This window comes from Lontra canadensis, unplaced genomic scaffold, assembly GCF_010015895.1.
Source record: "Lontra canadensis isolate GAN:19392208 unplaced genomic scaffold, GSC_riverotter_1.0 scaffold140, whole genome shotgun sequence".
Lineage (NCBI taxonomy): Eukaryota > Metazoa > Chordata > Mammalia > Carnivora > Mustelidae > Lontra > Lontra canadensis.
In genome coordinates this window covers 3,195,127-3,222,774 of record NW_022631134.1, presented here as the reverse complement: position 1 = coordinate 3,222,774, position 27,648 = coordinate 3,195,127, and the positions used below count along the sequence as shown (strand labels likewise).

The 27,648-nt window shown below is 35.7% G+C and overlaps 1 protein-coding gene across 1 annotated transcript in view; it reads left to right on the top strand.

The window, feature by feature from the left end:
• Positions 1 to 27,648, top strand: part of LOC116858603 (doublecortin domain-containing protein 1-like) — a 95,542-nt gene that overhangs the window by 22,716 nt on the left and 45,178 nt on the right. Inside the window, exons 5-7 of the mRNA XM_032843445.1 lie at positions 13,577 to 13,846; positions 15,067 to 15,220; positions 15,694 to 15,856. Coding sequence (XP_032699336.1) covers positions 13,577 to 13,846; positions 15,067 to 15,220; positions 15,694 to 15,856 — 587 coding nt within the window. The remainder of the gene's footprint in view (positions 1 to 13,576; positions 13,847 to 15,066; positions 15,221 to 15,693; positions 15,857 to 27,648) is intronic.

Genomic DNA, 27,648 nt, shown 5'->3' with positions numbered 1-27,648 from the left:
AGAGATCACACTGGGAAGGAGTGAGGGATGGGGAGGGCCAGAGGGTGAGGGAAAGAATCCCAAGCAGGCTCCATACCTAGCACAGAGCTGAGGCAGGGCTCAATCTTACAACCCTAAGATCATGACCTGAACGGACACTAAGAATTGAACGCTTAACCAATTGTGATGCCACCTGGGTGCCCCTATCAGGTGTTGATAAACTATCGTCTGGCCAAATGTGGTGTCATACTCTTAACGTTAAATAGAAAACATATACTATAAGAGCACTGAAGAAAATATTAATATATTAAGAATTATGTTAATCTCTTATGAAAATGCCATGTTACATTTATATCTTAAAACTGGTTTTTTGTGTGTTGGTAAATTTAGGTGAAAGTGAAATCTAGACTTTTAGCTAATTTTTGTTTTGCTTTATTCCCCTTACCTCTGAGTCCATATTAGCAGTGTCTGAGGTTCTTTACATGGTGTACTAGCTATATGCATAGATAATTTTTTAGAGCATCATTACCTAATATAGTTATACTGTAGAGATGTAAATTATTCATGAGAGTAGTCTTTCCAATAAGACAATGGATAACAATTTCTAAATCAGACCTTTAGTTATTTCTTTCTACAAATGTCATTGCTAACATAATGTGTATTTACACATTTCTATTCCCTTTAGAATTTATTTTTACCAATTTTCCTCTTTAAAATAGTACTACATTTACTTCTTTTTTTTTTTTTTTTAAGATTTTATTTATTTATTTGACTGAGAAAGAAACAGTGAGAAAGGGAACACAAGCAGGGTGAGTAGAAGGGGAAGCAGCAGGCTTCCCGCAGAGTAGGGAGCCCGATGTGGGGCTCCACCCCAAGACCCTGGCTTCATGACCCAAGCTGAAGGTAGGTGCCCAACAACTGAGCCACCCAGGTGCCCCTACATTTACTTTTTATTCCAGCTATCTTTTGTGTATTTTTAGATTCTTTATTTTTTTGTTAGAGTTAACTGTAATTTCATTTATACAGTTTTTTCTGCTTTTTCTCATTTTCTTTCTTTGATTCTGATTCTTTTTAAGTCTGGCTTTATTTGTCCTTTTTTTTAAATGTCAGTCTTTCTTTTCATGTGATACTTTCCTACTACCTGTTTTTTTTTTTTAATAGTTTATTTCAGTGTACTACTCATATTTCTTTGTTTGAATCCTGACTTCTTTTTTGCCACTATTACCTATTACCATCAACTTTGATTATGATGTACCTAGAAAATAAAGTAAACGTTTTCTTCGTAATCTAATGGAAAGTCAAAGACAATGCCCAGAGATCTTTTACTTTCATGAAAAAGAAAATGATGAGTTTCAACCTGAAAGAGGTCAAGTTCATAAAGGCTCAGGGTAATAATCTAAGATCCTTTGGCATTAATATGATTATCAGAGAGAGAGAGGCAATTTTCTCTGTGAGTTAAGACATTTTCCCCCTGATTGAGGTTAAAACTTTTCTTGTCTCATTCTTGTTTTCCTTGCCGCATTTCTTCCAACATCTTTGTGATTTATGAGAAATAATTATTAAAATATAGTCAATTTGTTGTTCCTTTACTTATATCACAAGAGATTATGTTTCTTTTCACTAAACATACTGTACATTGTACAAAATATGCCCACATGTATTAAATCTATTCATTGCAAGCCATACAGTGACTGGTCACTTTATTCTCATGTTATTACCTGATGCTATTAATTTATTCTATCCTGAATTCACATTATCTACTCTTCTCCTCTCTCTTGTGTTCTTGCGATGTTTTTCCTTTGTCACTCTATTGTATTTTTTTGTAATAGAGTGAAAACTGCTGTGCCAGGATCCTTTCCCCAGCAAGAAAACTAATCACCAACAGTGTAAATGAGTTCAACATATTGTGCCAAAGAAGGTTTGATCCTCCCATTTTATGATTTACCACTAGGATGTCAGATGTTTGGAATTAGTAGCCTAATTCCTATGGCTACTTCCAGGAAAGCAGCACAATAAGAAACTTTTCCTACCTAGCTGTAGTCTGAGGTATTCCCAAGTGACCTGGAGCAGGACACCAGCCTTGGAGACATGGACGGCAGAATTATTTATTTATTTATTGATAACAGGTATCTATGGACAGTTCTGTCATATTTATAGAAAATATTTCTGAATCTGAGTAGAATATTTCTAAACTACAATTGCATTTTAAAATTAAGAGAATGTTGTAAAAAATTAGTATCGCTCTCTATCCCACACATAAAATATTTTAATTACTTTTAGCTGATGATCATCTAAGGATATAATTTCATGATTTTTATAATAGAAAGTTAAGTATTTTTTAATCCTGCTTGCAGTTGAGTGTGTTGCCAACTCTTTTAGTTCCCTGTGGGAGAAATTATTTTTAGTACATTAGATAAGTACTGAAATCAGTTTTAAAATGGAATCATCAAGTTGCTAGTAAAAATCTGACATATATGTGTTATAAAATAACTGGAATTGCTCTGCAATTGGGATACTCTTACCTAAATTTCTAGGCCAAGCTAGAAATATAATTTCTTCTGCTGTTGGAAATAAAATTTGGGGGGAACGGTTCACTTTTATTATTATAACTTCTATTATTTACTTTCTATGATGTTTAAATCACATTTTATCTAGTAATTGTAAAAAGTTATTTATATCTTTAGGTTATTCATTTCATCAAGTAGGAAAAAGGTTATGATGAAATTTAATGAAATTTTTGTGCTTTGTGTACTCCAGGGATTTTATAGCGGGTTACAGTCACCAAACATATGTGGGGTTATTTCTTTTATCAGTTGCGTTTCAGTATTTTAAGCTGGAGATTTATTATTGAATGTGCTTAGGGTCATTTTCCCTTATGTTTACATTTTTTATTTGTATTTATTCCAATTAGGGAGTTTAATTACCATTAAAATGGGAATAGGATAAAGATAAATTTTACAAATGACAATATTAAAAAAAATAACTCTTCATGAAGGTTTATATGCTGCAAGAATATAAAGTGAGAAAGATATGCTTGTCAAATATACAGTATAAATAAATAATTTAGATGAAAATGGTTGACTACATTTAACAAAGAGACTACCAAGTAATGAGAGGCTAAAGAGTGGTTGTTAGATTTGATATACTTCATTGTATATTGTACGTAATCGCTATCCATAAAAAATCTATGGCTTCTGTATAAGAAAAAGAGACATTTTAACAGCCAACACTGGTATGAAGCGACAGCAAGTATAAATCCTTGGCAACTGTCATTATCCTGCTATTGAATTCGTATCTAAACTGTGTGATGACTTAGACCTGCATGTTTGTTATTTAGCCGTGATCTGTCAAAGTAGCCAGACTTCCTACTTATGAATAGAGTTATTAGCCACATGGAGATTTCTCCCATAGAAATCCAAATTAACCAAGGATGCTTTGTTTTCAAAGAGCAGGGAAATAAAAACTCTGTGTCATTTTATGCTTATCCTGAAGTTTCTGGCAAAATGTTCCTGATTAAGTAGAAGTAAAATGTTTAGAAAATACCATATTAGTTTATGCTTTAGTCCATTATAAAATTAGTAAAGATTTTGAATAAAACAAAAAGTGAAGCAAGTGTGATTCAAGAAGCGATTGTATGTTAGGCTACTATTAGCACAAAGTAACAGAAGATTCAACTGAAAGCGACTTTAAAAACAAGGAAAATGAGGAAGAAGTCATTATCTTACATAATAAGAACCTCAGATGCAAGGCACTTCTAGAATTAAATTCATTGGTGTTTTCAAGGAGCCTGGCTCTTTGGATCTTTCCCTCTGCCATCCTCAGAATATTGGCTAGATCTTTGGGTATAACTCCTCCTACTTGTAAGATGACTTATTACATGTTCACTCAACAGTGTCCAACTAAAGAAAATGGATATTTGATCATGTATCTCTCTCTCTCTTTTCTTACGATTTTTTACAGTAATCACTATATCCAATATAGGGCTTGAACTCACTACCTCCACATCAAGATTCCCATGCCCTACAGACTGAGCCAGTCAGGCATTCCTATATTTCTTTTTATTAGGCCAAAAAACCTTTCCCCAGATGACTTTGCCTTAAGTCTCATTGGCCAAAATTGAATCACAAGCTGATTGCTTAACCTGCAAGGGACAAGGGAAATATAATTATCATCATGGTGTTAGACACTGAGGATTTACCCACTGGAGCTGATCAGGGGATACCTACCATGAGCATATAAAGTGGATGAATCCTCAAGTATAACTGAGGCTTTTCTTTTCAGGAAAAATCAGTGGAATAACTGTTGAATAAATAATATTGACATAACTTGACATAACTCTTGGCTTTGGCTTTATTATATTTTACTTCTAAAAGTATTTGTCAATGGCATTTTTGTGACACATTTTGGCATGATGTCATAATTATCAAAGAATAAGTCCTGCATATCAATTACTGGTTGAGTTCTAGTAGAATTGTAAAAGACACATAACAAAGTTCTTACCCTTGCAGAGTGGAATATGAAATCACATAACAAATCATGAAGCAAACACTTCAATACGCAAGCTAGTGTATCAGTTCATACAGGACCTGGGAGGATGATTTAGAATAAGTAATGACTAGGATTTAGTAGGATTAACTCCTCTCATGTGTCTTGTCAGTTTGAGAAACTTCGTTGAGGCCTCCTCTATTCCCCTAACCCCTGAATTTCTCCCCCATAATAACCAGGACTTTCCCTCACAGTACTAATCACAGTAATTGTAAATTCATATGCATGACTATTTGTAAACGTTTCTCTCTTTCACTAGACAATTATTGTTATTATGAAAGGAGTTCTAGAAAATGTCATCACTGAGTTTAGAGTAATATTTATTAAATACCTGCTTATTGAAAGTTGTACAGTAATGGGTATAGATCAGCTGAGTGAAACCCATTGGCAAAAGACTGGTTAGAACTAATGAGGGCAGTGTGGTATAATTATAGCTGAAGAATATTACAGAGGAGCAATGAGCTGCACCAACTGGTAGAAGTCCTTGAATAGGAGATTGACAAGTATGATTTTATTAGTTTTCCTCAAATTGGTATGAAAAGCCACTAAGACCCACTAATGCTATTAAAGCAGAGAAATGGGAAGAAAAATTGCTCTTGTCAAAACTAGAATTATATCCTTTAATCTTATCATGGCCTATCATTTTGTGTACTCCTCTCTGAGCATATTTTCTTAGAATTTTGGACCTCAGATCTTTACTTAGTTGTTACTTGTGAAGTAAAAATTGTAAACCAGATTTAACAAAAATTACAAAAAGTAAAGTATAATTAAATAGTAAACTAGAATATCAAGAGGGCTATAAATTCTACAATGTATAAGATCTATCCTTGACAATCTTTTTGATTATGATAAAAAGCCGATACATAGACATGGTGTAGTAGTGTTTGAGAAAAAGATAAAAGCTTAATCTACTAATGTACCTTTCAGCTTTGTAGTTCTGTGACTTACCATATCCATTATATCATGTAAAGAAATTGTTTAAAAGGTTCATTTACCAGGGCACCTATGTGGCTCAGTTGATTAAGTGTCTGCCTTCAACTCAGGATATGGTATCGGGGTTCTGGGACCAAGCCCTCTTTTGGGGTTCCCTGCTCAGTGGGGTATCTGCTTCTCCTTCTTCCTTTGCCTCTCCCCCTTCCTCCCTGACCCCATGCTCGCTCTCTCTCCCTATCTCTCAAGTAAATAAAGTCTTTTTTTTTTTTTAAAGATTTTATTTATTTGAGAGAGAGAGAGAGAGAGCGTGAAAGGGGCAAGGGGCAGAGGGAGAAGCCAGCTCCCTGACGAGCAGAGGGCCCAATGTGGGACTCCATCCCGGGACTCCAGGATCATGACCTGAGCCGAAGGCAGTTGCTTAACCAACTGAGCCACCCAGGTGCCCAAATAAAGTCTTTTTAAAAAAGGATTCATTTACCTAAATTGTTACAGTTTTTAATTAACTGATATTTTTTTCCATACTGCTTTAAGGTTAAATTTTGACATGTTTTATTTCATCTTCATCTCAGCACACACAAAATCCTTAAAAATATGCATAGTTTAATATATGTAGACACATCTCATCACATTTTTTGTTCTTTTTTTAATGACCTAATTTCTCAAGAATTATTCAATTGCTAAAAGAAATAGTTTTTTCCAATAACTGAAAATAAAATAATTCAGAAGTAATGTTGCTGATGTTGTTTAAAGGAAACATACAGAACATTTACATCCAAGTAAATATCTCCTCCTTTAAAATACTCTCTTTAGGAAGTAATTTATTCTAATAAAAATGCCATTTCTCAAAGCATTTTTTTAGTTCTTTGGATTTGTCATCAAAATCTGTGACACACTCTTTAAATATCCTCAGTACTGAATGATGACAAAATTCAATCTTAAGTACTTGTATTTAAATTTTCCAGAAAATAAAAGATCAGAATCTCAATTTGGTATAAAAAATGGATAATGAAAACTGCATAATTGTATAGCTGTTGTGGTAGGCAGAAATTGAATATGGCCCCCAAGATTCCCACTTCCTGGTGTATACGGCTGAGATAATTCCCTCCTCTTGAGTGTGGGTAGGATTGTGAATATGATAAGATGTCACTCCCATGATGAGGTTACATTATAAGGTAAAAGATTTTTCCAGCCGTAGTTAAAGTACATAATTGGTTCTCTTTGAGTTAAATGGGAAATTATCCTAGTTGAATCAGATCAACTGTTAAATGAGAATTTAGAGGGCAGAAACAGAAAAGTCAGAAAGGTGAGTTTCTATTGGCCTCAGGGAAGATGATAGTCACTGAGTTCTGCAGCTGTAAGGAACTAAATTCTGGGAAAACCTGAATGACCTTGGAAAAAGACTGGGAGCATCAGGTGAGGCTGCAGCCCCGCTGACACCTTGATTTCAGTTTTATGAGATCCTGAGCAGAGAGTCCTGAGCCCAGACTTGAGCATAGAGTCCTGAGCCCAGACTCTTGATCCAGGGAAACCGTGTAATAATAAATAGGTATTGTTGTAAGCCACTAAATTTGTGGTGATTTGTGCCCAACAATAGGAAACTAATAGAGATAGATGATAGATAGATAGCAGTTATTTTTCAAGAAGTTATATTTTTGAAGTAGTGTGATTGATTGTCTTGTACCAACCTAATATAGTAGAATTTAGGTTTTAGACTAGAAAAAATGCTTTTTACCAGTGGTAAAGGAGTAAATAATACAGTGATGAATTGGAATATTTGACAGAAATTGAGGTATAGCATTTTAGCATTTTAGATGGAGGACATAATCAATGAAGTATAGTGATTCCAGCTCTCAAATCTACCAGTGTAAATGTGAACACACAGGAAAGAAACACATTCCTATATGCAAGGAAATAGAGGGGCGTCTGGGTGTCTCAGTAGGTTAAGTCTCTACCCTTGGTTCTGGGGTGCTGAGATCCAGCCCAGTTCAGGCTCCCTGCTCGGTGGGGAGCCTGCTTCTCCCTCTCCCTCTGCCTGTAGCTCCCCCTGCTTGTGCTCTCTCTCTGTCAAATCAATAAATAAAATCTTAAAAAAAAAAAAACCCACAAACGAAGGTAGCATAGAAATCTTACTAAAGAAGGAACAATTTGAAATCCATACATATGTGGGTTGTTTACAGATATAATAAAAGATTTATGTAGAGACACATCATAGACTTCCAGGACAAGTTAATAAGACTGAGATAGAAGTGTTGAAAAGAAAATCTGTGTTATAATTAATTAGCTCAGGTTCCAGAATGTGGTAGATAGCCTCAACAGTGAGGACAAAGTGAGGTTATTTTTTATGATAAAGGATGATTTAAGAATCCAATGGTATTCTTACACCCATCCACAGAGACTAAAGATAAGCTAATAAATAAAAGTGACCTTAGTATTCAACTAAATTCAGTATCATCTGGGAAAAACAAAGTCCAAGAAAACTGCTATTCAGCTCATCAAATTTTGTAAAAAACAGTTGTAACAAAATCTAGACTTTTAAAAGAAATTATAATGTAAATTTTATGTAATTATTATTTATAAGAATCACAGGAAGGATAGGATACAAAGCCTCAAGTCCATGCAAGGCAGAATTTTGGAGCTGAGTTCCCTGCATAAAATTAGGACCCATGAAAGATAGATAAACCTATTCATGAAAAATGGAATAAGGAAGTATAGACTACCGGCCCAAGGAAGCAACAATAAATGGGTATGATCTATTCTAAGGTTCTTGTATTGTCTGGAAAGTAATTAATTAGTAATTTATATTAATCTTTAGTAAGACAAGGATTCATACTGTAATAGCTAGTGTTCCATTAAAAGTAAGGTTCAACAATGTAGGACATTCAACCTGATAGAAAGGAAAATGAAATAATTAAAAGTGTTATTTAATCTGAAAGAAAACAAGAAAGGAATGAAAAGGAACATGGAATACATAGGAAAAAAGGAAACAAATTGTAAGATAATATGCTAAATTCTTGAAAGACAAAGACTGTCTTGGTGAAGGAGTTAACTATGTGAATATAGAGTTCAATTCTCAGAAGGCAAAAACTTTGGGAGGAAGATAGCTATGTGAAGATATATATAAATATGGAGGTAAAAGGAAGTTCACTTTAATAAATCTGAATGTCTTGGGATTTCTAAGAAATTTTTGCAAAGGAAGCAAAAAGATCTTTCAAAGAAAAATGTGAGGGGAATAAGAGAAAGAAAGACAAATCGGGAGACTACAATTATGGTAACTTATATGTAGTTTACATGGAGTTAGTAGTCTACTTAGTCTACTTTAGTCTACTAAAGAGCACCACTGGTTCACTGCTGCTAGTGTAGTGCTACCTCCTTTGCCCGCCTCTCCAATCTCACGATACAATGTCTCTTGTTATCTTGGTATACAAGACAGGCCATGCAAGTCCTCTGCCAAGTATGGTTACCTCTCTTTGCATGCATCTGAGACTCCATCTTACTCAAAGCCCTCTGCATGTTGTTATTCTGCTCTCCTGTCCATAGTTTTTGGGCCACTGACAGGTACTTTGCCATCCATAGGATTACCAGTGACTTACTAAATTGCCTAGCTTAAGAAGTCTAGCCAACATGGTATCCTGACCTGGGTAATGATGTAGTTAAACTTTTGGGGTCACTGAATGTGAGTCATAGAGAGTCTTCAGAAAGTAGTGTGGTACAGAATTGGGGAGATACATAGAGGAATTAACAGAACCCATGAGGAGTGAGGAGAAGAGAGGTAGGTTAGGCAATAATGATGTAAGAAGAGGAAGCAGTTAGGCCCAGAAGGATAGATGAGGTTGCGGAGTCAAAAAATGTGGCACTCTACTGGAGTTGTGGTTTTTGTTGTTGTTTTGTAATTTTTTTTTTAAAGTAAGCTTGATGCCCTACATGCGTCTTAAACCCATGACCTGGGGATCAAGAGTGACTGAGCCAGACAGGGGTCTTTGTTTTTCAGTTTTTTAAGTTGAATATAGTTAACACATAATGTTACATTAGTTTCAGGTGTACAACGTAGTGATTGGATAAGTTTATACATTATAGTATGCTCACCTCAAGTGTAGCTACCATCTGTTCCCATACAATGCTATCACAATAATAAGCACTTGTACGGGAGTTGTTTTTAAGTATATTAAACTAGTATATTCTGAAGAGCAATGAGTGGTCTTTTAATTCTCTTTGTGCCCTGCTGGAATGTTTTTATTTTCTTTTTTTCTGTGTATACTAGTAACAAGCTCAGTCACTTGAAACCCAAATGTGTTTGAGGTGAATTGTCCTCACACCCTCATTTCCAGCATTCATTTAGCAAACCATGTGTGTGGGTTTAATTCCCTTTGTAGGACAAGTTAGCTTTGCCAAACAGTTCTGTGATTATCTTCTCACACCCAAAGACTAGGCAACACATCAACTGTTATAAGAAAGAAGAGTTTAATAGTATGTAAGAACTAGTGCAAACCTGTCATCAACATTGATAAAACAAATCAAAACTGAAGATTACAGATGGTGGGCCAAAAGTAACTTTCTCACATAATAAACTACCTTTTGGGGGCACCTGGGTGGCTCAGTGGGTTAAGCCTCTGCCTTTCAGCTCAGGTCATGATCTCAGGGTCCTAGGATCGAGCCCCACATTGGCTCTCTGCTCAGCAGGGGGCCTGCTTCCCTCTCTCTCTCTGCCTGCCTCTCTGCCTGCTTGTGATCTCTCTCTCTGTCAAATAAATAAATAAAATCTTAAAAAAAAAACCCTACCTTTTCTCCCCCTTTTTGACATAAATTACTGGAGAAAAGTCGATAATAAATAAATATGGTAAAATCCTATATTTAACTTAATTCTTTTAACCATTTACCATGTAAATCTTATATAATTTATTGTCCTAACCCTACCAGAATCATGTGGAGTTGGGAGGGAGAAGGATGTGAGTTTCCCTAAAGGATGCCCATGCTCTTACAAGAAGTTAGGGGGAAGATATGCCAGCAGACAAAAACACTAACTTTTACATGACTAGATTAAGGAAGGCAAGATATAAGTAGAATTATTTGATAAAATTTTACATTTTAGTAAAATCTGTAAAGATCTTATAGCAGCTTAAAAAATGGTTATAAGACAGTATTTAGGTAAAAAAAAAGCAAGATACTGAATTAAAGGTATGACACATGATGCAGGGTCATTGAGCAAAATGGTCAAGAAAGAATTCGTGAGGCATTTTATGGTGCAAAAAGATGTTTTTATTAGAGCACTGGGACAGGATCCGTGAGCAGAGAGAGCTGTGCTGTAATTGTGAGAAGTGACTGATTATATAGGGTTTTCTATCCTGTGGAGGTGAAGGTGACAGTAGGGCTCCAGGAAATTGAGTCTATAGGTTCTTGGTGGTCTAGCTGTTATTAAGATTGTGGTTTTCTTCTAAATTGTTAAGACAGTTACAGACAATAGTGGAGTTTCACATCCTACATGACTGCGATCTTTATCAGTTGACAGTTTGTTTCTCCCTACCTTTGTTCTGAGACCATCACTAGTGCCTGAGGAATGTTAGACATATCCTACCCTAAGGGGGGTGGCCTTTGTGGGGTGTCAGCTCCAGTTTTGCCCTCAGTTTGCCTTTTGCCTTCCCATCAATGCAGTTGAAACTTTGAAATTTGGAAAAAGAAAAACAACAACAACAACAACTTTCACTTTCCAGTGGTGTGATAATGGATTATTATATAAAATCATTAGGATATTTATAAAAATATTTGACAATAAACAAAATGCATTAATTAAAAAGGAAAGATACCTGGCTGGCTCAACTGAAGAGCGTGTGACTCTTCATCTCAGGGCTATCAGTTCAAGCCCCACATTGGGCATAGCGATTACTTTAAAAAAATAAAATTGGGGCCCGTGGGTGGCTCAGTAAGTTAAGCATCTGCCTTCAGCTCAGATCGTGATCTCAGGGGTCCTAGGATCAAGCCCTAAGTTGGACTCCCTGCTCCAGGGGAGTCGTCTTCTCTCTCTACCCCTACTCCTGCTTGTGCTCTCTATCTCTCAAATAAATAAAATCTTTTTAAAATTTTAAAAATTAAAAAAATAAAATCTTTAAGAAAGGACACCATTCTGCGTTATGTAGAGAATTCCTTTTCTTTCTTTACATGAGAATTTGCTTTCCAAGTGACTCTTTATGGGCACTGGGAACTGTTTATGAGATCTGCAGATCTTTCCTCCTGCCTGTTTACTGCTCTTCCCCTAAGTTGAGCTTGGTGGCCGTTTGCAGTTCCATTGCTTTCGCTGCAGGAACACTAGCACTGAGACACGACTGCTGGTGTCAAAATCTGAGGTAGCCCAGGTGGCCCAAAGGGAGGTCTCACCACTGCCAGAGCTAAAGTCCAACAATTAATTCAAAAGGCTGTTTGCCAAAGTTCTGAACCTGGTTAGATCCTCAGAGTGAAGGGAAGACCACTCCTTTCCTTAGAGCTGCGGTCAGTTCTAGACAGACTTGGATAGAAATGTGATAACAACAAACACAACTGCTTGGATCCCAGTGTTTCAGCTTTACTGATCCACTGTGTCAACTCTCATCCACACACCTACACCAATTTTCCCTGTGGCCATTGACCTTCTTCCATTCTTTCAGAAGAAATAATCAGCCAGTTTACACATTTGTGAATGTAGAGAGGACAGACCAGAAGAAATAATTGTGACTATAATGACATTGGTGGATCTGAAAAGTTTGGGAGAAGGGCTGGCTATGCCAAGCTTTCCACACTAAGCATATGCTATTTTATAACTGCACGGTTGGGTGAGGTTATATTACATTATGTATAAGAACTGTTAAGGAGGGGCGCCTGGGTGGCTCAGTGGGTTAAAGCCTCTGCCTTCGGCTCAGGTCACGATCTCAGGGTCCTGAGATCGAGCCCCACATCGGGCTCTCTGCTCAGCAGGGAGCCTGCTTCCTCTTCTCTCTCTGCCTACCTGAGATCTCTGTCAAATAAATAAATAAAATCTTTAAAAAAAACAAAAAAACTGTTGAGGAACCAGCAAATTGGATAGAAGCAGATTTTATTTGTATAAAAATACAAATAACAAATACATGGAATACTGAAATAATACATGGAAGCTTGCTCTCCTCTATGCCTAATCATCACACAGCTCAATATTCTTTAATATGTTAAATATTAAATTTAATATGTTATTTAATATGTTAAATAAAAATTTAACTATGTTAAAGCTTGTTTCATTTTATCATACCAGCAAATTCTCCATATATTCCATCTTCCTAATTTGGCATTTACATAGATTTAGATATTGTCACAGGTCCTATGGTCCCCTGTCCAAACATCATAGTTCATCTAAATGCTGTTCCTCCAGCTTAACCACCAGCTCGGGTGATCAGCCATCCCAGATTGTGTGAGACTGAGGGACTGAGGGAGTTCTAGGGGTGTGTGCCTTTCAGGGCCAAAGCCAGGGCAGCCCTGAGCAAACCAGGATGAGTTGGTCACCCTAATCCCAGTCTGCTATGAAGCCTTTATCAATTTTATTCCAGACAATGTAAGTTTGCCTTCAAGGAATTCATTTTACATTTATAGTTAATACAAAGCCATAGTTCTAAGTGGCTTACTTAGCATTTATTCTCTCTTTATAAGGGGATAGTTTGCAAGTTTCTTGAGGGTAGAAGCCACATCTCTTTAACTTTAATATTTCCTAGTACTAAGCAGAGTGCTAGTTTTTAATAAGTGAAATCTGAGAATTTAAAAATTTTAGTTGCATTGTTTCAAGCATCATACAAGCTTTCTTCTTTAATAGAGTAAAGCAATTCAATTTAATGGTTATGAATGTGGGCTTTATTTTAGTATAGACTTAGGTTCAGTTTCCCACCCTGTCAGCTTCCTGATTATGTTAGCTTTGTCAAGTTAATTGGCCTCTCTGAACCACAGTTTCTTAAATCTGTAAAATGGGGATACAGATAGTGCCCACTTTCCAGGGATGTTGTAAGGACTTAACAAAGTAATGACCAAGTGTGTAGTATTTTGTCTAGAACATAGCACACAAGCAATCATGGGGTAGTTAACAAGTAATTACAAATCAATTCACTGTATTCTTCCATGGAATTGTTTCTTTCAGAGAGTTTATGTCATCCCAGGCAAAAGCAGTTATTAAAACTACTGAAGATTATTTGCCGCCTCAGTTTGGCCCCAACAGACTTTTACATTCAGCGGCAGTATCGGAAGGGTCAGGACTTCAAGATTGCTCCACACATCAAACAGCATCAGATCATAGCCATGATGAAATATCAGACCCATATCGCTACAAATCAAACAGTAAAAACAATTCTTGTTTTATATCAGCATCCAAGAGAAACAGACCTGTCAGTGCTCCAGTGGGTCAACTGAGGTAATCAAAGCTGTTCTCTGTTCTTTTAACCGACTGCTGAAGCTTTTTCCTTTGAGCAGAATTTATAATGATTCAGTTGACTATTTCAGACAGTAAAATGTAACACATCTCTAGGGTTTTGTTTCTGTTTTTGTTTTGTTTATTTTTTTCTTCGAAAGCACCTGAGTAGAATGTTGCTAACTGCACTTGTGGAAAACATGAAGTACACTTCAATGTGGATAATATGAAACTCAGCAAAAAATACTTGAAGGAGAATCAGGCTAGGCTATAAAAAATATCTGTTTACCAGATATTTGTTTAAAACAGAAATGCATACTTTGGTGTTTAATCAGTATTTTGCAATAAAATCAAATTGAAATAAACTCATAAAACCAGTTTGTGTATATATTTTCACATCAAGATTGTTATCATAAGCTGTTAACCTGAGAATTAATGGATAGAAGAAAATGTTGGCAAACGCAAAAATCAAACCAAGAGACTGATATTCCCATTATTTTCATATGTTTGATTAGGCGGGTATATTGTGATTTTAATTTACCTAAAGTTTTTATTTCAAAATGTTTACTTTGTTTCTGTGGCATTAAGAATTAACAGGTTTAGTTAGAGAACTCTGAAATAAAAAATACGACATGCTAGTCATTTGCCATGTGCTACTTTTGTTGAGAAGATAATGAGTTGAAAGCGATTCTGAATGAAGACAAAACTTAGAAATCCTCCCTTTCTATCTGCAAACAAATTTGAGATGAAGGCAGTTACAACTAACTTTAGAATAAGAAATTTAGAGTAAGAAAGTATTTGAATTTCAAATCTTTTTAAAAAATCAAAGAACTTTGATAAACATGAAAACTTAAGGGAAGATCTTAGCCATTTACTATTTCATGCTGTTAGGACTATGTTACTGTTTTTTGTTTTCTAACAGGAACACAGCATGTATACATATAATTTTTTCTATATGAGTGTTGTGTTTTATAAGTTAATTGATAAAAATCATTTATTGCCAGATAGGTGTTTTACATGAACAGTTTTAGCAGACTTATCCTGGGTTAAATTTCTAAAAATATTTAAGTAGATATGGACAATCTTAGCCTATAAAAAGTTTTTTCAAGGAATACTTGAGAACAATCATTAGGGTTGATGTCTATAAAAAATGTCTAGGATAATATTTATTTAAATGTTTTTACTAATTAACGTACCAATTTTGTGGGGGGTTTTTCCTTCAGAGTTGCAGAGTTCTCTTTAAAATTTCAGCCAGCCCAGAATTGGCATAGATTGTCTCAAAGACGCAAACTTCATCCTGAAGTGATTACAGTAACAGCTTACAAAAATGGATCTAGAACAGTCTTTACCAAAGTTACAGTACCAACCATCGCCTTGGTAAATAGTGTTCAAAAGTTTTCAGTGCTTTATTTCTTCCCTTACTCTTTTTATAATTTAAGAAATGAAAAAGATGATATTTATTGTTAAAATTTTCTTTTCAGTAATGAATCTGTAAATTGCTTATATATACATAGATCTCACAGGTATTTTATTCCTTTCTTTTTTATTGATATGTAAATGGTATATTGACTTAAACAGATACAATAGCTTTGTATCTTGTGGAGTTGTTAAACTGACAGAATAAGGACTAAAATTAGACAACCATTAGTTTGTCTCAGTGCTGTGATTTACCTTTTATTTTATATTTTCAAGTGCTAGAAAAAATATTGGTGGAGTTACTTGAGTTACTTAACTTGGCCAGTGACTCAATGGGTGTCTGTTTTCATTGTTACCACCTTTTGTTTCATGGCAATGTGTTGCTTTCTTTGTGCTAAATCACTTTCTCTTACCTCTTGCTTGCTGTCTTCTAGTTGCTGGAGGAGTGCACAAAAAAGCTGAATCTGAACATGGCCGCACGACGAGTGTTCTTGGCAGACGGCACTGAAGCCCTCAAACCTGAAGATATACCCCATGAAGCCGACGTTTATGTTTCAACAGGAGAGCCCTTTTTAGATCCATTCAAAAAAATTAAAGGTAAAAAAGAAAAAAAATACCCTACCCCCACCCACAGTAAATTGCTTAAGGGGTGCAATTAAAAAATGATTTTCATCCTGTCTTTTTTGCATGGTTTAACAAAACTAATGTTTACGCATTTGCAGCTCAGTAAGAGGATAATGTGCTTAATGAAAGAAAAATCCACTGACAGCCACGTTTATTGCCCTTCATTAGCATTGGTGCTTAATTTAATATAGATCTGAATAGACATTAGGGAGCCTGCAGGAGGTTAAATGGTGAAAATATAATAAATTAAATCAGAGATTATTGAATTTACTGTTTAGTTTCTGTGACACCCAACAGACATAATTCATTAGATTTATTCTCTCAGAAAATACTTCAAAGTTTCAAGTAGCATTTATTCATTTAGACTCTTGGTCTTTTTTCAGAGAGCATTAACATGGCTATGAAAATGTAGTCAGAGTGAACACATAATTCTTATATATATATGCAATTTTCCTAACAAAATTTTTCATAAGGTAAATGCAGCAGCTTGACTTTTTAAATCTTGCAATGTGTGTATATACATATGTAATTTATATTTATATGTATATATAATATATGCACAAAATATAACATGTATTTTAGATATATTTGCTGGTAAGTTCTGTTTTTAAAAGTCCATTGTTTCTAACATTTCAGATATGTGATTTTCTAAAATAAAACAAATATTTTTCCTTTTTCAGTGGGAAATAATGCATTTTAAGAAAGAAATGAAAATGCTATCTAGGAATATTCTTACACGCATGTCCTACCATAGTCTGTTATTAAGTGCTGTATATGGTAATTACATTTAAATGACATAAGAACTTCGGCATACAAATTCAGTGTTTCTAACTGCTATATTCCCCTATACTTTTAATACCTTATTAGAAGTATTTTCTTTCTGCAACTGCTACAAAGCTAGTGAACCAAGGACAAGTCTAGGCAGTAATTGCATAAGTGGAAGAAAAGTAATTCTGGAGTTCATTACAGATGAGGTGATGAAAATTCTTCCTCTATTAATGTTATTATATAAGACGATTGTAGGATTTCTATCTCTCTGAAAATACTTGATCATCAGGAAATAATTTCCTGAATTTAGTAGAAAGTTCAAGGTAATTTGGTTCAAGGTAAAGAAACTTGTTGCTACAATACTCACTAAAAATTACGTGTGCAAGAAAATAGACCCGTATATTTTTCAAATCTTGATTTAACTTTAAACTATGGCTGCTTTTATTTTGTGTTCATTGGATCATTTATATAAATCATCTTCTGTAAAAGCATGCGTCTTTGTGGGTAAAGGATTCTGTGACTATTTTATTTTTTTAAATGTATATTTAATGGGTGTTTCCTTAAGATCCTTGATTACTTTTATTAATAAGAAATACTTGCCTTTCATATGATAATGGTATTATAGAAGATATGTATAAAAATTATTTATAGTTAACTTCTTAGAAATTTTCCTGGACATGTATGCTTAAAATAACAGTGTTACACACATGACTAGCATAGTAGATGATTTTTAAATGTACAAACTAATTTCCTCCTACTTTCTGTTTTCTCTTTTACTCTTTCTAAAGCCAAGTCCAGAACAAAAAACTTCTCTGCTTTGTCTGCATATCTTTGGCTGTGTTTCACTGTGACATGCACTGCTGTTCTTTTAGCACCAAAATGTTGGCACACACTCCTGAAAATTTCACACCATCTCTTGCTGGATCAGCAAGCTTAACCCACCAAAATCTGGTGTTGTGCAATGGTTTTTGACTGATAATCAATCTTTATGCTGCTCGACAGTTGTTGCTGGGACACAGAGTAGAGCAGGTGGCAGATGTGCCTTGTCTTTTGAGAAAAGAAATTGTAGGTAAGCTTGGACACAGACTATCATATCACATATCCATTAAAAAGACCTAGGATAAGTATAATAGGGAAAAAGCCACTTGTCTAAATTAAGCTCAAAGATAAACCTATAAGCCTAAAGAGTGATATTTGGTTTCTTCCAGAACCTTAAGAATATAAATGTAAATAAGTATTATCTATACATAGTACAGTCTGTAATTTGAATTAAATATTTTGAGAGAAGTGTGGGGAGATTTCATATATATATATATCCCACATTCACATGGACTTTTTCAAATCAGTTTAAAATTACCTTTCTTATATGTGTTTTATGGATAATCAATAATTTGCCAATTTACTATGAGTGTACCTTAAAAATAAGACATGTATGAATAGCTTCGAAGATGGTAGATAAATTTAGAGTAAGGAGGCATTCTAAAGGTAAATAAAGGGAAAACAGCTGGCAGAATTGGGTGTTACTATTTTATCTTTCTACATGAACATGAATATTTTATATGCAATTAAGCAACAGGCATTAGAGTCAGTAATTGGTCATTACTTTAATATAAAGATTTTCATTCATTCAGCAAACATTCATTGAGAGCCTACTATGTGCCAGGTACTAGGCCAGTTCAGAGAGAGAGAGATGAAAAAAAGGGGCTGACTTCTTTTTTATCATTATTTATCATTATTCTTTCATCTCTGATATTAAATTCGGTTTAATTCAATTTGATCTAAATGTAAACCAATAAGTATTTTCTTAAGTATCTACTATGTATGCAGTCCTCACTTAGGGATAGAAGTCCTGGTCTTTAAGGAGCATAAACTGAGTAAATAAGTTATAAATCCTTAAAACTGAGAACCCTATTCAACAATGTAGGTCAAATGGGTCCTCCAAAGGAAAATTTACATTATTTCTGCTACAGGAGGGCCAAAGAAGTCTATGCATATTTTGGCAATTATATTTTCATATTTCATGGTTTTCTTATTCTTTGGAAAAGCAATGCAGATAATGAAAATTGCCTCAGAACTATTCCCAGATTTACTAGGATAGAAAAAGTCCTAAGGAACATTTCTGATTTTTAACTACCTTACTACCCCTTTTGAGTACCACTGTTGACAGTCAGTGCCACCGGATTTAATAGAAAGACGGAGAGCTATTCATCACATACCTCGAAACACAAAGCTTTCTTATAGAGGTCAAGCCAAGGTCAAGACTGACAGGAAGCATTCCCTGTTGAAATGCAGTATTAGAATAATTCTTACATTTTGAAGTTAAATGCCTGAGCAGAAGATTATGTATGGGAAAAATAGAATCTTTTTTATAAGGACTGTTGATGAAGATCAACTGTCTAATTAGGTCATGTAATAATGGTGAAGATTCTGAAATCTATTAATGATTCTGCTAGAATTTTGATGATATAGTTAATGAATTGTTTAAAGAAGCATTTAAAAAGTTTTCTGATCCTTGGGCATGCACTTTAGGTTTTATTCACCATTTCCTGAATCTTCTTTAATGGTGGCACCATGAAAATTCCTACATCAGATTCATGGGGTTTATAAAAGGGTAACTCCTTTATAGTTGCTAGAAAATGTAAGCAGTGCCAACCTAGCATAAGATATGCCCTGCAATTGCTTAAATGTCTTAAGATGAGAGAAAAAAACTGTTTGGACCTAACTTATTAGGTCCAAATTCCGTTGTATGGAGTTCTGACAGTTTAAAATTTTCTTTAGTTTTATATTTTCATTTTTTTCTATATTCTATTCTACTGTCTGGCTTTTAGAGCTATAGTTACAGTGATTCATTTCAGTCCTGAGTTTTGTTAACCAGAAGTGAAACTGAGTACTATGAATAAGATTTTACATCTTTAATATACTGAATTGCTAAGATGTAGTCACAGAAATAAAAAAAAATCCATGAAAAGTGTTCTTGATACTACACCTAAGATCTAAATTTAAACCTAGAGATTTTCTGTTAACTGCCATGTGATCTACAAAATGAAATAATTTGCTGTGACAGCTTGTGATTGACAAGAATATGTGTGAGCACATTTAAAATAGGCCATCTTTTCATGTAGAAGTAAATGTCAGTGAAATGATGGATTCTCATCATTTTAATTATTGATGATTTGGAAATATTTCAATTCCACGACACACAAGACACATTCTAAATAGCAGCATAACACTTTTTCTCCTATCTGCGTCAATAATGAAACATTCTGTCATATTTTGTTTTTCAAAAAATGCATTAGTTTAATGAACCTGGATTCATGCATTATATTTTGTTCCATTATGTGTCTCCTGCATTTGTTGATTTTTAAATGGTTGTGTTAAAAGCATACGTTTCAAGAAATAACTCACTACCCAACTCAAATCATACCTAGCTATTCTTGCTGCTAGATCTCATTGCTATAATTCTGACTAAACCAAGGACTGCTTTAGTCCACTAAAGCTAACACTGAGCTTTGTGATGATCACTTATGGGGTGAGCACTACTTAATTTGAGCAACTGCTACAGGAGTTAGGGTGGGCTTTCCCAAATTCCTTATTATCATATTGTTTGAATAGTATTTGTATTAGGCAAGAGTATTTGTAAGTCCATTTTATTTCTGACTTAGCTGCATATATTCAAAAACAAGAATATGACATTAGATAGAGGATAAAAACTCAATTTCTTCTGAGATGGCATGTGATTCTTTGGGGTGGGGGTCGGGGGACAGGCAGAGGGAAAAGGAGAGAGAGATCCCAAGTAGGTTCCATGCTCAGCACAGAGCCCAGTGCAGGTCTCAGTCTCACAACCCTGAGCTCATGACCTGAGCTGGAATCAAGAGTTGGGTGTTTAAATGACTGAGCCATTCAGGCATCCCAGCGCCATTCTTTTACCTATTTTTACAAGTGGGGGTAAAACTTAGGCATGTATTTTATTTATTTCTCTATTGCAAATGTTTAAAACCTGTAAGTAAGTATGTAGAATATCTTTACTATATAAACAGATGTAGATTTAAAGAATGTTGCAAGAGATGGACCCTCCAAAAACTGTCCTTAGCTAATAGGGAAATCAAGAGCATATGAAGCTGCATGTGGCAGCATCTTTTTATGGTATAAATGATTAAATCATTGAAAATCATCTAAATCCTTGACATACTCATGAATTGCTGAATTGCATATACACACACACACACACACACACACATATATATATATATATATATATATATATATATATATATATATATAAAGGCTATACTTGTTTAGTGAAGGGGCCTGCAAACCTGTAACTTTCCTGATAATTTGAGTACTTTGTGCATATCATGCCTGAGTTCTGTGCTTTAAGTGTATTATATTTACCGCTCAGAATTCCTAAATTAGTGCCTCAACTCCAAAATCTCTTATATACAATTCCAAAATTCAATATTGCAGAAGATAAAACAATTTTTTCATAACTCATTTGGTAGGAGAATCTTATTTAGTATAACTCATCGATTATTTTATTGAAAAATACTATGTTTGATGATGGGCTGCAATCCTAAACCTTGCTGGATGCATTACTTAATATATAATCTATGCACTGTAGGGGCACCTGGGTGGCTCAGTGGGTTAAGCCTCTGCCTTCAGCTCAGGTCATGATCTCAGGATCCTGGGATCGAGCCCAGCATCGGGATCTCTGCTCAGCTGGCTGCCTGCTTCCTTCTCTCTCTCTGCCTGCCTCTCTGCCTACTTGTGATCTCTGTCTGTCAAATAAATAAATAAAATCTTTTAAAAAAAAAAAAGCGATATATGCACTGTATTTAACACTTTTGAATCCAAAAATTCTATTTATGGAATTATATCTGACCTTAGGGAGTTTGGGTAAGGCCTTTTTGTCATAGCTGCCAAGAAACCAGATAAATTTTAATTCTCATACAATATTAACTCAGAAGGGTTATAGATACTGTCTTTATCACCTCGAGTTGTTTGCTAAATGGGTAAAGTGGACAGAGAGAATATCACCCTGGTTAGAGCTGAGAGAGTATGTGTGAGGTTAAAAAAATATATAGTTCTCCATCTAAAAGAAGGTAGAGGAATAATTAAAGAAAGACTGTTCGTTCATTTAATCATAATATTTATTGAATCCCTATAGTGTGGCAGACATTGCTCCAATCTTAAGGTTATGGCATGAACAAGAGAGAGGTATAATGGAGCTTAGTGAGGTAGAAGGAGCAAAGACAATGACTATATAAAGAAGTAAATAAGGTATTTATTGACAGTGGTATTATAAAGGAAATCAGAAGGGTGGTATCATAACAAATAGTGTCATGGAAACAAAAGGAGATAATCTGTTGAATGAAACAGGCATTTGTAGTAAACTCTAAATCGAACCTTTTTGGCAGGTGCTCTTTCAGAGGTTTACCTTTTAGACCATTAGTTTTTGAAGCTTTCAGACATCTATTACGAAAGACTTGAGAAATTCATTATTATTTAGTGGCAAGAACCCTAGACTTGAAGGCAGATGATCTTGCAAGATTCTAGTTCCTTTTATATGACCAAGAATAGATTGGTCATGCTTCAATGACCTTACCTATAAAACTGAGGTAATAATATCTAAAAGGATTATTGGATATTGTCTTTGTTTCTTAAAAAAGATAAATTATTTGAAAATTAAATGTCTACAAATGTCTAGACTGAACAGAACACTGAGAATAGCATTTCTTTTTTTTTTTTTTTTGAGAATAGCATTTCTTAAACATAACTAGGATTCTTTTTTTTTTAACTTTTTTTTTTTAACAGATTTTATTTATTTATTTGACAGAGATCACAAGTAGGCAGAGAGGCAGGTAGAGAGAGAGGAAGGGAAGCAGGCTTCCCGCTGAGCAGAGAGCCCGATGTGGGGCTCGATCCCAGAACCCTGGGATCATGACCTGAGCCGAAAGCAGAGGCTTTAACCCACTGAGCCACCCAGGCACCCCCATAACTAAGATTCTAACTGCTATTAAAATCCCAAGCCTATTATTAATCAAAATCTTGTGTGCACTCCTCCCTCCCCAGAATATCTAGGTAGATAGGTTCAGAAAAACCAAACAGAAGAATTTCTCTCTGCTATCTTCATTATTGCCAGGGAAGCAAGTGCAGCATGAGCCTGGGCAAGTCACTTAACCTCTCTAAGTCTCAGTTTTCTTATTAATAAATTGAACCCAATAGTACAGAGTTATGAGTATATAAAATGATGTATGTAAAAGCCTAACATATATAGTAGGTATCTAAAACATTGTATTTCCACGTAATCTTTGTTTATTTTCCTTCTTCTGCTCTATCTCTTGCTAGGCACATTTCTACCAGCTTTTCATGCAGGTTGTCACAAGTCCCTGATTTTACTACCAAAGGTATTTGCTAGATCTGCGATCTTAAAATGCCCACAACCAAATTAAAATCCCTGCTGAGCACTGGTATACATAGCATGATATGGGAATCTGAGTTAGAGCCTTTGAACTCTCACAATATTGTGCTTTTTGCCTTGAGAATTTGTTCAGGGTGTAATTCAAAGTCAAGTCCTTTTTTCAAAGGAGCCCCAAGTGGCCTTGCTCTGCTCTATTCCAAGAGTCATATTTTAAAATATGTTTATGACCCAAGGCTAGCCTTCACTTTAAGCTGCCATAACTTATTTCAGGAAAGTTCATAGAAAAGTTCAGGGAAAGGGTGACAACATTTTGACTGGCACAATAGATGAGATGTTTGTAATTTTAATCAAATTTAAATTGAAGACATACTTCAAATGATATGTCAGACTAGTGTTACTGAGTTAAAATCTAATGACAACCACTGTCATTATTAGTTAAATATAGCCATCATGCCTATAGCAATACATGATGACACTTAAGAACATGCAGAAACAACACAAGTATTTAGAGAAAAGGGAGGGACTAGAAACTCAGTTGAACACAGGAATGTGACCTGGATTATTCTATTTACCAAACATAGAAGCAATTGTATTTTGAAGAGATGATATAATTGAGTATAGCAGTATGTTTTCTTACTGTCAGAGCATTTATATTTTATAAACTTATCTTGCACCCGTGAAATGATTTGCTTGTTCATATTTAATGTCATTATCTATACCTACTTGACAATCAGAGCATTAAACAATCTTCAAGTTTATTGCCCAACTACAAGAGAATGAATTTTTTTTAAAAAATAAAGTTTTTAATAAGCTCATGTGTTTGAAATTGCAAATGTGCTGCTTTTATTTTGGTAACAGAAGGTAGTATTCTTTTGCCTGGCACATGCAAAAGGGAAAATTACAACGTGGGAGCACCCAGATTTATTTAATTTTATGACAGGCATTGGCTTTTTGAAGTAGACTGAGAAAATGTAATGGTATTATAGGTAGACCTTCTAACATAGAAACAGGATAGAAAGTGCTTTAACTTTTTCATGATTAAGTTATAAACAAAACCATGAAAATAAGATGTGGATTCTTCAAAATAAAATATAACCTATGATTGGGGCATAACGTTTTCTAAGTGCTACAGGAGAGTAAACTTATGAATAGTCAAGGGGACTTGGCAATTTCTGAGTATGTGGGATATGTTCTTTTGGGGAGTACTTTCCAAGGTTATACTAAGCTTTAGAACTTCACTGGAGTGCGACCTCCACTGCTGTCTTGGTGGTTTCTTAACTTACTAGAGAGAAGCACTTGAAGAGAGGAAGACAGGAACAGGTCTGATTGTGACTGCTTTGGAATGCAGTAGGTGTGGCTAGCAAATTTAAAGGAGAAGATGAGGGGGGCCTGGGTGCCTCAGTGGGTTAAAGCCTCTGCCTTCAGCTCCTGGGGTCCTGGGATCGAACCCTGCATCCAGCTCTCTGCTCTGCAGGGAGCCTGCTTCCCCCTCTTTCTCTGCCTGCCTCTCTGCCTACTTGTCATCTCTGTCTGTCAAATAAATAAATAAAATCTTTAAATAAAAAAATAATAAAGAAGATGAGGTGAGACTAGGACCCCTTTTTTGGCAGTTGGGTGTGTAGGGACTGAGACTTGACTTGTACTGCCAACAAGGTAAATATTCAAGAACTCTTCAAAGTGGAACTCCAAGGATCCTGATGTTGAGACCATCTATGATAGGCATTATATTTGGTCCTACTCTCTGGGGAAGCTCCCACTAGTAAGGATAAGCTCCCATTGCATTCTCCTTATCCCTTTTGGTAATCATCAGATTTGTAATTACTCATCAAATAAATGTCTCTTGTTCCCTCTAGACCAAGTCAGCTTAGGGCAGAAACCTTGGCTTCCTTATTCACCATCATTTTCTGGTACAGGGTCTGGCACTTAATAGATGCTCAGTAAATGCATTCAGTGGGTGAACAAAAGACCAAATGAAATAGGTACCATGATGAACCATCCATATTTCAAGGAGGTAGCTGCCAGGAGGGGTAGAAATAAACCTCATTGGAGCAACAGGCTCAGCTATAAACAGTGAGTCGATGTTTAGGAAGAGTATATTAAAAATCCCCTACCCTAAATTCATATGTAGATTTGTGAATGTTCCTGTTTGGCAGGGGGCCAGAGTAAGCCAGCCCAAGAATAATTACCTTGCAGAGAGGCTAATGGTTATGCTAATGCTTGTCTGAGACCAGACAATGGTCAGAAGTGGAGTGCTGGGATAAAAGATTCTCCCAGGAACTTGTAGATCTGAGATTTTCAGCCCTCCTACATCCTCTCAGGAAGGCCCATTCTTGCCCATTATCTCCCCGCAATCATTCTGTTGGTGGTGGTAGTGGTAGGGGGAGGAGGAGTACACTCTTCTTTCATTTAATACTTCCCTTTGTAGTTCTCATAGTACCTTGCATATAGTCAGTGCTTGTTAACTGGTATTGAAATTAAGGAAGTAAGAAAGAGGAGATGGTGTAACCTTTGGGAAGGTTCAGGGCCACTGCTCACTGCTGTGCACAGCTGAAGGACTATGGAGCTAGACTCACTTTTTTCCAGTTCCACCATGGGGGTTAGGTGGAGAGGCTATTTTTTAATTCTTACAAAGGTAGATAGCCTCAGCCCTGGGAGGGATACCAGGGTTTTGAGATGAGAAAGTTAGCAAAAGATAAGTATAGAAAGCTTTTGCTAGCTATGGCTAATATGTTTTCTGAGAAGCCCAAAGTGGGTTTAGATGATACTAAGTTTTTTTTGTTTTAATACTCAGCCTGGTTCCCTGCCCCCACTTACCCAGCTGTCCCCTTACCATTTGAGTACTTCTCTTTCTACCCACTCCCAGCCTTGCTTAATCCTCTTCCTCACTAGCTAAAACTTAGTCAGGTCTTTGCTGAGCATCTTCAGATTCTCCATGCTGGAATGGAAGAATCAAGATTCTGTTTTTCTGGAGCTCCTGGCTGGCTCAGTCAGTAGAGCATGTGACTTGATATTGGAGTCATGAGTTTGAGCCCCACATTGGGGATAGAATTAATTTTTTTAAAGATTTTATTTACTTATTTGACAGAGAGAGAAATCACTAGTAGGCAGAGAGAGAGCGGGGAAGCAGGCTACCCGCCAAGCAGAGAGCCCGATGCGGGGCTTGATCCCAGGACCCTGAGAGCATGACCTGAGGCGAAGGCAGACGCTTAACCCACTGAGCCACCCAGGCGCCCCTGGAGTTTAGTTTTTAAAAAATATCTTCCCTTCTGGGAAAAAAAAAAAAAAAAAGATTCTGTTTTTCTTCTTGCCTCTGGATATAATAATGCTTACCGTGACTGTCAGCCCTCACCACATTTCTTCATGTAAAGACATATGGTCTGAGCTGTGCTAGAGAGAAGAATCACCTTGTATTGCTCAATATGAGGATTCCCTGGTTCTCTAGCTGTTCCCATGGCCCACACTTTGAGACATGCTGCTTTAGAGCTGTCCTTTTCCTTACTATCCCAATAGCTTTGTTTCATAGAGAAGTAGATTGTGCCTTACATTTAAGGAAGATTTTTCCAATAGTCTCACTTGTCTGAAAGTTGGAATGGTCTGCTGTAGGAAGTGTGGGTATTCTAAACATTGTCCACAGACTCTAATCTGACTACATCCCACCTTCCTTTCTCCATCTCTGGCCACTGTGTGTTTAGTCTTGTCCCAATAGTCTATCTTATTGTTGCATAATTCTACATCATTTCCTCTATCTGGAACATATTGTCACTCTTTTCCCCACTCTGTGTGTCCTTTAAGTCCTACCTTATGTTTTTCCCTCAGGAAGCCTTGCTGCCATAAACTGTGGCAGGTATCCCTACTCCCTATTCCTCCAATACCTTGTGGACTTCTCTGGCCAGTCACCTGCCATATTTTGTATTTGTTTTCCTTTATAGTCTTCCCAAACAGACTGAGAACTCTCTGAGGTCCCCTCTGTGCAGGCAGGGATCATGTGATAGGCTCTCAGTGCATGTTTGTTGAATGAATAATTGAGTAAATGAAGTACGTGGTTAGATCAAGAATTTTTAGTTTCTTTCAACCCCAGGGTTTTACAATTCTGAAGCCAGTACATTGTAAGGCCCTAAGCCTATGACTTTTTTGCTTCTTCCTACCCTGCACTGTCTTTCATGATAAGTGTTTTGGTTTCTGAGTAAATTCAGTGAGGATATGGTAATGAAAAACCTAATTAATCATGAATATAAAAATGTAATTTTTTCCAAAATACAAAGAAAACATAAGTCAAGTTTATATCTATCTAATGAAAATATTACTTAATATCTACCTAATGAAGTAATAGTCATGCTCTTGTATGACTGTTTGACAAATATTCTACAAATATTTATTGAACATTTACTATGTGATAAACCCTATTTAAGGTGCTGGCTATGCATCAGGGATTAAATGCTTACATTAAAGATGTATGATCCACTTTTATTATTTTGTTAAATATCTAACAAGCACCACTTGTTTACAGTGTGCTAGATACTAGAGGCACACAAGTAAAAACACATTCCCTGCCCTTGAAATACTCAAGGTCTAACAAGGA